General features: G+C 38.7%; 1 protein-coding gene across 1 annotated transcript; it reads left to right on the forward strand.

Moving 5' to 3' along the window:
* The first annotated feature begins 1,011 nt into the window (after window positions 1-1,011).
* On the forward strand, window positions 1,012-10,630 carry LOC108965286 (homeobox protein unplugged). Its single transcript, XM_018927584.1, has 3 exons — window positions 1,012-2,364; window positions 9,720-9,958; window positions 10,206-10,630. Exons 1-3 carry the CDS (start codon window positions 1,389-1,391, stop codon window positions 10,602-10,604), a joined length of 1,614 nt encoding a protein of 537 aa, XP_018783129.1. The 5' UTR covers window positions 1,012-1,388; the 3' UTR covers window positions 10,605-10,630.
* Window positions 10,631-11,435: the final 805 nt, after the last annotated feature.

Consider the following 11,435-nt stretch of genomic DNA (forward strand, 5'->3'; position numbering starts at 1 on the left):
TAGCGAAAAAAAGAAACGACTGGCGCACTGTTGTTAACTCGGCTATAATCGCGTAAGCGGTGTCTACGCCAATTAAGAAGAAGAAGAAGACGGCTCTGATAGCTGGTATAGTCGTATGAATTTCTTCCCCTGGATGTCAATAAGCGTCAAGCTGGCTAGTTCTTCAGCTGCATCGCTTGATATCGCTCGGAAAGCACTAGGATTGCAGAAAACCGATTTATTAACGTCTTTCTTCAATACGAGATTCCTATCAAGAATTATACATATTAACAAAAATTCAGCATAAAACAGAAGTTTAAAGAAAAAAGCATTGTCCTAATGCGTATATATATACTCGTGTAAATATATTGGCACCTATGCACTTGTATGCGCGTCCATATGTATATTGCAATCACTCGCTAATGGGAGGCGTGTTCTACGCCGCCGCAGCGTACGTGGACATTTTATTATAGCGCGTCTCAAGCAGAAAGCAATTATGGAGTGGAAGCAAACGGAAAACAAAAAAATAAYAACAACAGCGAGTTTGCTAGAAGTGAGGAGAGACAAGCGTATCAACAGCGACGAACACCGATTATAGGCAATTAGCTAACTCTTTAGCGCTGTATAAACACGCACAATCGCACAAATTGCTATAAAATTATACACATGTGTGTGTGTGCTTGTGTTCGTACGGGCATATGCGGCARCGACCAATGCCGATTGGTGATCATTTGCTGGGCGCTCTCAATTGTCTCGCTCATTGGCATACGCCATATTGGATTTAGYGTGCTGTTAGGCGGAGCTTCTACKCGTTGGTGGTTTTTGTTGYGCAMACTGCAACYATGGTGCGAAAACAGCGGCAACAGCACGATAGCAATAGTCACTCACACCAACAACCGCCACAGAGCGCAATGAAATTGGCGTACACAGCCAACCAAATGTCTCACTTGGCTCGGGTACGTGATGTGTCTGCGGGRCCACAAACAGCGACATTTATTTATTGTCATGTTTGCTAGCGTTTGGGCGCTTGCCAGTGTGTCAGCGCTGRGAACAGCCGCTAGTGGTGAGCGACAGTTAGTTYGCTGTCGACTTTTCAACGGTTCAGTGCTTCGGGTTTTGCGGAGTAGCTCRTAATTTTGTAAAAAKTGCGRTATATACACAAGGYTTCTGTAATAAATTTRACAAAAAATATTAGAGCTCTCGAAAGAATTATAAAGTGAAGTGGAAAACCGTTATATATATGCAAATATATAATATATTTAAATTGTCGAAACTGTAGTCAAAAAGAAAATTGAGTTGAGCCAAAGTGTTTATTGTGTTCAAAAATATATGTCTACACATGAAAAGCAAAACGTATTGAAATAAAGATAACTGTAAAATAAATCCCTCACATCTTAACACTCTCTAACATGGAGGGTACCCGACCCCTGGCAGCGGAAACTGCAAGCAAGCTAWCCAAATTTTCAACACCCTTTTCCATCGAGAGCCTGATCGCCAACCATCAGCACCARCAGCACCAACAACAACAACAAGAGCTCGAAAGGAGTACACAAATATTAACGCCAATCAACAATCGTGAKCAGGACGAGTTGARCGCGCGCGCTTTGGTCGCCACATCGGCCTTAGGCCTCGCCAATTTTCCCTTCTACAATCCCTGGCTGCACGGCTACTTCGCACAGAATCACGATCGGCTGACACAGCTGATCTCCAGCGGCAGTTACCTGACCAATTTTGCCAAAGCCGAGCAGAGCGTAGGCTCTGCGGCTCCAACGCTACCGCCACAATTAGCATCAAAGAACGCCACCACGTTGCCACCAGCCCATCMGCATGCCTTGCCACCGGGTGCTAATTTCACGGGTAACAGTGATCATGCACGTACGCTGCCGTCGGGGTCTGCACATGCTTTCGAGCCACAAATARCAACGCGTTTGCTCCTTAATCCGTCGGATGCGAATTACCGCGATAAATTATTGCTGAGTGGATTCGGCGGTGGCCTGGTTGGTGGTCAACATGCAGCATCAACAAATGTGGCACCAGCGGGTCTATCCAATGATACCACTAGTGAACAGCCGCGTTCAAATATGGAATATGCTGGTGATGATTATGTGCACAATTTAACGGTACATACGCGCCTGCATAGCCCCCAGTCGAGTAGAGCCAGCGCGGTGCCATGCGAACAAACCGTAAATGGAATGAGCATGGTGGCTTCGTCCGCCTCAAGTTGTGCGAATACGAACAGTCGCGATTCGCTGAAATCTCACGCGTCCGAAGCGCTCTTGGATGTGGGCATGGATGAGGATTTCGACTGCAGCGGTGATTCCTGCAGCGATATTAGTCTAACAATGTCACCAAAAAATTACAGCACTGATATGGATAAGAGCAGAGGTAAATAAAATTGGATAGTGTTATATATTCGTATAAGAAAATAGTCTAACTCCRAGAGAGAGAGAGAGTAAATGAAGGACAATCATACGCAACTTTGCTTCTAACAAATAAGTGGGTTAAGCTTTAATACTATGCTCATAACAAGTTTTATGAGATCAATATTGTTTCGATTCCAATAAGTAATATCATCATCAGCACTTTTGGGTTCTCTCATGGCAGCTTAAGGCCTCAAAATACTTGTATGTAATATAGTTGGAGGGAAAGCATAGAATCGTAAGGTATAAATTGACTTTCTTACAAGTTGCTAAGTTCTGGGTGATAATGATCGAGAAGCCGTGGAATGATTACCGTGTAGTTGACAGATCTGGTAGGAATATTTTGTTCCTAAACTCAGTTTGAACAGAGAAAAATTATGGGATGTTTTGTTTTTTAATCGTGATGAGATGGGATTTCGATTGCCGATTATTTTCGTCATATATGGTTTTCACTTAATCCCTGTTGTTACGAGTTTCATTCTTTTCTACATATCCCATATTTTCTTACCTTTTTTCAACTTAACTTAGTTTTTGGGTATATAAAGAGTGATTTGCTCCTTCCTTTTTATTCGAGGTATTCGGTATACAGTATTATCAACCTTACTTCGGAGTACGTCAGCGTCTGTTCTGCACTTCACTTATGAATGGACCCGTATTATTTTCTTGTAGAGGCTATCAAAAATTCGTGTTATATTTGAAGTGATTAATTTCACACATTTCCCAGGGAAGTTTGCAGTATTGGTGTTGATATTTTTGGTTTTCTATTAATCTTCCGAAGACTGTGGCACAAAATGCTAGCAAAAATAAAGAAAAGTTTTTCTTTATCTTGAAATTGAACGCTTTCTGCAGGCCTTTACAAAACTCGGGGAGAGTACAGAAACTAAAGCTACCTGCTCGTTTCAGTAACAAATTAGCTGGGAACAGTGTTTTGGTAGACTTAGACGAATTATGTGGTTTAGGAAACTGAAATAATGCATTGACCCATGTCGAAAGTCAATTACATACTTACATATGTATGTATGTATTATATATGTATCTAATATAAYATTAAAGCCAAGCATGAAAAGCAGTTGTGATTTCTATAAAATAAAATTGACATATAGTTCGAATTTATATAACCCTTAYTTTGTTATCGCGATTGTCTAATAAACTCTATAACAATTACTGTTTTCATACTAAAAATAACATTTCCTTAAGAGATTTCTAAAACTAAGAAAAAACCTCAGTCAAGTCTAATGTTGGGGCTTTATATAAACTTATGAGCACAAATTTAATTTTCTCYTTGATATTTTTAATGACGGGTTAGAATGTTAGAATCTATTATATTCGTTATTTGAAGAMMTCTATATTTAAATGAATTACTCAATTCAGCTATGTAGAAAATATGGGACCTGACAAACTGAGCAGTCGGAATGAAGTTCTTGTAAGAAAAAAWTTYTTATTTGACAAGATATTTTCATGAAATTTGGCATGGAGTATTATCTAAGCCRAAACTATAATATCTGAAGAWTTTTTTTCTGATCGGACCACTATAGTATATAACTGCCATACAAACTAAGCAATCGAAAAGAAGTTCTTGTATAGAAACGTTTTTTACATTACAAGATATCTTTACAAATTTTGGCATGAATTATTAATAAATTTTTAGATTGGACGTCCATAACTGACCGATGAAAGTTAGAATAAATATCTCTTACACCATTGCAGCTGTGAAGACTATTATAGGTTCAGTGCAGCCGAAGTTGAGGTGCTTGCTTATTTTAGTTTCTTATAGACCCCCAACTTCCAGTAGCCTTTGAAGCTAGCAACGAAAATTGGCAACTTTCATCAGTCATTTTTAATCGAGGCAGAGAGAGTTAGCGTTTGGGACAGACAGCTTTAAATAATTTATATTAGGTCCAGAGCTAAGATTTATTAAGTATTTACATTTTCTTTTTACTAGAGTTGGTATTCAACCTTTCGAGAAATGAACTTTTGCAACTGAACGAACATCTGAGCTTTTTTGTAACCACTAACAGCGGTGTTAACTTGAACATTTTCATATAAAACTGTATATTTCTAATAATTATGGAATCCCATTGCTGCCACTTGTCCATAGAAATCACAATTCTAAGCGAGTAAGTTTTCAGTTCCGGCTTTCAACGCAATTATCTTTCTAAGTATGCACCATTTCTCAACGATTTGTTGCGCGCTTCATGTATGCACACACACGCACACACATCAACAACTTCTTAATTCGCCACTTCGCACTCGCCTTGCTCATTTGCATTTAAGCCAAGCAAGTACAGCTTGACTAGAAATGGTTATGGCTAATTAATATGAGAAAACACAAGCGCACAAACATTTCCATTAGATTTTCCGTTCCGCAAACAATTATGATTGTGCCAGGCATTTGCATAAAAGCATTTAAGCTTCAATGTTAGGCGTCAATCAAAACTTTCAACTCTTCTTTCAAACGACCACCACAACAACAATAGACAATAGCGTGAACGCATCACGAGCGGCGCAGGACGCGGAAGCGAGTGGACTTTTCATATTTTTAACTGACACTTTGACATTTACAGCTCTGCTCAGTGTTGAGTGAGCGTGCAAAGGCAGAGAGCGCATTCGCTATTGTGTGTCATTTTCTATTTCAAAATTGTGCTGTCGTCAGTCAGTGTCGCACACACGTATATACCGAAACATACACACATATATGTACATGCATCCATTGGTGTTGTTCGTGCTGGATTTTCATTTCAAATTTCTTTCTTTATCCTTGACAATAACAGCATAAAACGCGATCTCTCGTTCCACCACCAATAAGGCGAGGAGTGGGAGTGGGAGTCGATTGTATTGTTGTAATACATTCATATAGAAGGCGTAACTAATCGCAAAGCAGTGGAAAAGTCATATGTATTAATATTTCATTTGGCAGAGCAATCATCATCATCATCATTGTTATTTCGCCACTCCGTGCCGTTCTACTCTACTTTGCTGCCGTTTGGAAAATTAAATATTTATACTTTTACTTTGAGTGCCGTTGAAAATGTGCATTGAATAGAGGGGAATCAGTTTCTTGTATCTAAAGTATAGTAAAATTGTGCGTTCTTAAAGAGCTTAAAATGAGACGAATTTTAAAAAGAAGAATTCTATTGAGAACATTTTATATCAAATATTTCTTCGGTGTCACCAAACCTATAATATCCTTCACAAACACAAATGTTGTTGAGGAAAGAACGTATGCCAAATTTCAGATCGATATCTCAAAAACTAGACTACTTTTAATCAGAAAGACAAGACTAAACCGACTCAGCTCGTAATGCTGATAATTTATGTAAATATAAATGGTGCTGCATCTAGAGGTTCCCTAATTTTTTAAAGAAAAACACTCACAAACTTTGTTTGTCCTTTATTTTTTGCGTTCAATTTTCTATGACTCGTTCCAGCATTTCGACTAAAAACTGGCATGATGTTTTGTTCGCACTGCCTCATCGCTGTGTCTCCTCTAGATGATTTAAAGTTGTAATATTTTCTTTGTCATCTAATACAATTTCACACGGCTTCTGTATTGAGCCAATTAGTAAATTATCCGTATTTTGAATTAATTCAGTCAATTAATCGATATCTACTGTAGTTTGTAAAAATGTTCCGTATATAAAGAGCATCTTTATTGAGGCAATAGTAAATTGTCCGTATTTTGAATTAATTGAGTCAATTAATCCATAAATTAGTTTGATCCATAAAAATATTCGGGATATAAAGAACATCTAAAGACCAACTTTATTGATACAATTAGTAAATTGTCAGAACTTTGGATTAATTGAGTCAATTAATTAATAATTGAGTTATTCTAAGGTTCATACAAATCTTTCGGGTTTAAAGATCAGAAATGGAGTAAGGCTTATCTAACTAATTACAAATTCTTGAAGTTTTTAAGCTTTCACTTTAAAGATAAGCTGAAAACAGATATATACATATGTACATACATAGATCGCAATCGCTTAACAAATTGTGTACACAATTATTTAGCGGTTGAGCTCAAATATTTCACAGTTATTTTGCTTTCTTGAACTTTGTTGCTTTGACTTTCTGGTCCTTACGAACCACAGCTCGCTCGCTTCATAAATCAAAGTGCTGAGCAATTGTCTGCAGATACGCCGTCGCCACTCAAGCATACAAGTGTTAAGAAATATTATAAACTCGTGTTTGGAACGTTTCATCCGGATTAAGCAGCATCACTACAACAACAAAACCAATAACTGCGCACTCGTGTCATCCGATTATGACTTCATTTGCGGCGATTCTTAACATTCAATTTGTTTAACTCATTTAAGCCTYGAAAAAAAATCACAACAACAACAAGCGATTTGTTAATAACTTCGTAGAAGCAAATATTTTGCGCATTGTTTGCTGGGATTTCACGCTCAAGTGCCAGTGATTGTCGCAGAGCGTTTGCTTTTGGGTAGGTGCAGGGTGTGGGGGCTAACTGTAGTTGTTGTGTTGTTGATTGTCGGCAAGTGGGTGTCATATTTCAAACTGCCGCAGCGAATTCAACCGAAATTGATGCGGCGATCGCCACAAACAGTCACACACACGCGTACAGCTGCTGGCATTCGCGTTGATGTTGTCTTTATTGCTGTCATAACGCTTGCCACAAGCTTTGACACACCCCATTAACCTCTCGCAAGCAAGATGTTGCCTTTGCCATTATGTTATGCGGGTGTTTGTGTGACTTTGTCCATAATTTTATTTAACAGGATATTATGGGCGGTGCAATCGTCCGGCTGTTTGTGCACACACATACACATATACATACTTATATATAAATATGTGTACGTGCGTACGTGTCTTTGTGTGCACTCTCGACAAGCTTCAATTGCAATTCTCTATAGTAAAAGTCATTCATTTCTTTGTGACAGCACAGATTACTTAACTGCGCTTAATTTAATTCATATAAATATTTTCGAAATTATTTCGAGCTTGTAGAGTGGGTACTTAAGAGCATTTCTAAGTTCATAGCAAGTTGTGGGGTGGAGGGTTTTCTTGTATTTCCGTTTTGAAAATTTGCATATTTACCCTTGTGGTTGACAATATGTGCTGTGCAGAGATTATAGAGAACTCACTACAAGGTAATATGAAAGTCTGAAAGACGGCTTATTCTTATTAGAATATACATACATACATATGTACATATGTGGGAGGGCGGTCCGATACACATTACCCAGCGTTAGTCCAACTTATTTAAACCATTCAAAAAATTATGTTCTGGCGGTCTGAAAATGGGTCAATGTATGTACCACCAGTGCGCTTAGTAGGCGCTGTCCGAGGACTAGCATCTTTGCTACTGCGAGACTAGAGATCTACTGCACAATATAGTAAAGTTCATCAACACAATTTTATTGGACTCCATTAATCATTCCTGTGGTAAGGCTAAAAATCTTGTCGAATGCTAGTTGTCAGAGTTTAATGGCGGAGGGTGAGGAGGAAACATTCAGGTACTTTCTTTTTCATCGTTCAGCCTTGCAAGACTGAGGCTGAAACTTCTCAGTAACCTTATCTCTTATCTTCGGCGAACCAGAAGAAATAGCTGAAACTGACTTTAGCTGTCTCAACAAATTTGTGATAGGCTCAAAGCGCTTTGCCGATTTGTAAGGGTCTTAAGATATATTTTAACATATAGGAGAAAACTCCTAAAAAGATACCCCAACGGACCGTGGTTCTAATACTATCCAAGTGAGATCTCTTTTGGATCGACATCCTTACCTAATCTAGTTCCAAGCGAACCTTTAGGTTGCTGAAATACCGCAGTATCTTCCAGGCAGAAGACTATGCACTCAACAAAGCTGCTGAAATAGGCAATAACATGGAAAACAACATAAAGAACCTCAATATGTATGTATATATGGATAGTGGCTGCTTATATACTGGGTTCCAGGCCACGGTGATGATTAGATGAGGCACATGTAGAAACTGCAGATGTGGTGCTCCTATTCGGCCTTCTAGATGAAGTATTCGAATTTAACATAAAATATCTATTAAGCGTCGCCAAAAGATCGAACATCCTGCACATTATAAACTTATATTAAAATGAACCTCAATGTGGCATTACATCCTATAGGTCTATTACGGCGTTAAAGCCAGTCAATATAACCTAACCTAGACCCATTTGGCCGTGGACGTAGGTGTGGAATGTTAAATGATTCGATCGTGGAAGAATACTTGTTTCTTCGCCAAATGGGACCGTCTTTAGCAATTCGACGTCATAATTCGGGATAGTAGAGCTCTATGACCCTTTTTCCTTTCTCCAATTAGTCGATTTCGTCGCTTTCAACGGAATTGTTTCGCCGAGTGAGGTCAACAGTTTCCCAACGTATTCTGAGAATAATACGAGCTGCAGAGCTAAATAGAGAAGGTACAATCTTTTATAAGAGTCTACAGCTTTTGGCGTACGCCGCTGATATTGATTTCATTGGCCTCAACGCCGTTAGCTCTACATGCTCCAGGCTGGATAAGAGAGTGAAGCGTCAGAGTCTGGTTGTGAATGAGGACAAGACGTCACTGTTGACAGTCATAACTGTGAAGTCGTGGATAATTTATCTATCTTGAAACCAGCATTAACACCAAAAAAACATCACAATTGAAATCCAACGCAGAATAACTCTTGCCAACAGTTGGTACTTCAGACTGAGTAGGCAATTGAGAAGGAAAATCTTTTCTCGACGAACAAAGACCAAAGTCTACAAATCACTCGTCCTGCTAAATGAAGCAGAGGCATGGACGATGACAACATCTGTTGAGTCACCGCTACGAGTTTTCAAAAGAAAAATTCTGCGGAAGATTTATGGTCCTTTGCGCATTGGCAACGGCTAGTACCGAATTCGATGGAATTATGAGCTGTACGAGATATACAGGTATGACGATATTGACATTGTTTAGCAAATTAAAAGACAGCGGCTACGCTGACGTCCGAATGCACGAAAACATTCCAGATATGAAAGTATTCGACGCAGTATCCGCCAGTAGCAGCAGAGGAAGAAAAAGACCTCCACTCAATTGGAAATACCAGGTGGAGAAAGGGTTAGCTACACTTAGAATCTCCGATTGGCGCCAAACAGCGAAAAAACTTCCCTGTAAACATGTCTCCTTCAATAGATAATTAATAGCGAAAAAAGAGGGATTACGATCATTTTTATTAGAATCGCGGAAGAAACTTATGCTTTCGGTTTCCCTATCTGTATCTTTTAGTACGGCTAATTTTCACAGAATTTTATTTAAATCCCCTTTTACTCACAGCGGTTTCGAATTATACTAATTCTTTTTTTTTTTTATAAATTTCAGGCTTTACACACTCTGACAGTGAAGATTGTTCCGATGATGAAGCGACGAGCGGACCAAACGACTCCAATAAGGATTCCTCCAGTAATTGCGGAGGAAGTAGCTCGAAATCGCGGCGTAGACGTACAGCTTTCACCTCCGAGCAACTATTGGAACTGGAAAGAGAGTTTCATGCGAAGAAATACCTCAGTTTAACGGAGCGGAGTCAAATAGCGACGACACTTAAACTCAGTGAAGTGCAGGTAAGAACTTTTTTGTTAAAAAAAAATGTGATATTAGAAATGTAATCGAATAAAATAGTAAATATTAAATAACAACTAAAACAATATGATAAATATAAGTTAGGTTATATTGTATACTTGTATTTTCTTATATTTTCAACTAATTCAGAGATTTTCTTTATATAAAATATATAACAACCAACTTTAAAAAAAGCTTTTATAATAAACTATGAATCCCCTCTCTTCCTCTATCCCCCCACATTGGCAGGTGAAAATCTGGTTTCAAAATCGTCGCGCTAAATGGAAGCGCGTCAAGGCCGGTCTCACATCGCATGGCCTTGGTCGCGGTGCTGGCGGCGGCACCAAAATAGTCGTGCCCATACCGGTGCATGTGAATCGCTTTGCGGTGCGTTCACAACACCAACAACTGGAGAAAATGTGCCTGAGTGGTCCAAAACCAGATCTGCGCAAGAAAATGCCAACCGAACTGAGCGGCTTCGAGAAATTCAATGCCGCCAATGGCGTGGTCGCGGGCCTGAGCAATGGCAGCGCTGCTGGTATGCTCAGCGCGGCGGCGACGCCGGCAGCATTAATGGCGGCAGCGAATATGGCGGCGGCGACGAACACGGTGACAGGCACTTTGGCCTTGGCGAGGAGTATTTATTGATTGGTCGCCGTATTTATTCGCTTGTCATGTTTGTTTTGAGATTATAAACTAATTAAGTGACTAATTTAATATTAATTTATTTGTTTTTTTATTTTTCAATTAAAGTCAGTTTTACTTGAAATTTTAATTTCTTTTGAAAAGTAAGTGAATGTAAATGAAAATTTAAACAATTTAAATAATAAGATAAGTTTAAAAAAATTAAAATATTTTTTTATTCATTTCGGTTTGTATGCTTGTCAAAAAGGAGGGCGACATTGGCTATGAACTAACAGAGAGAATGTTTATATGGCTTCTTTTGTATAGATATATAAAATATTATATAATTAGAATAAACTTCTTAGATAAACCGTAAGTAAGAGATCGCTAGTTCGGTGTTGAAGTTTTCAGTGGCACGATAAATTAATCCGTATAGCCAAGTAAATCTAGACAATAGTATGGTTACGATTTATTTTATATCGAATAATCCCTGGAAATATAGTATATATTTTAAGTTTATGTAACTTCTTCAAGCTGCTTACCCTTACTTTAAAATTGTTCAAATATCTACAAAAGTCAAAAAACCTCATAGATCTTTCTTCTACTAGCATCTGCAAGTAAATTCGTGTGGTGGATGCCTCGAGCTTATTTTTAGAATAGAGACAATTTACCGCCCTAAGTTCTCCTCCCTTTCTAAACCTATTTTGCTATAACAGCCTCTTCAGGGTGTTAATATGTCAAGAAAATTAACCAAAATGTTGCTCTAAAAGTATTGCGCCCTCGCTATTCGCTATTCTCTATATTCCGGGAGCGCTACGAAGCACTTCAACGGCTGCACTTGTAAGGTTACTCAAC

This window comes from Bactrocera latifrons, unplaced genomic scaffold (assembly GCF_001853355.1).
Source record: "Bactrocera latifrons isolate USDA-ARS-PBARC rearing strain unplaced genomic scaffold, ASM185335v1 scaffold_138, whole genome shotgun sequence".
NCBI classification, from domain to species: Eukaryota; Metazoa; Arthropoda; class Insecta; order Diptera; family Tephritidae; genus Bactrocera; species Bactrocera latifrons.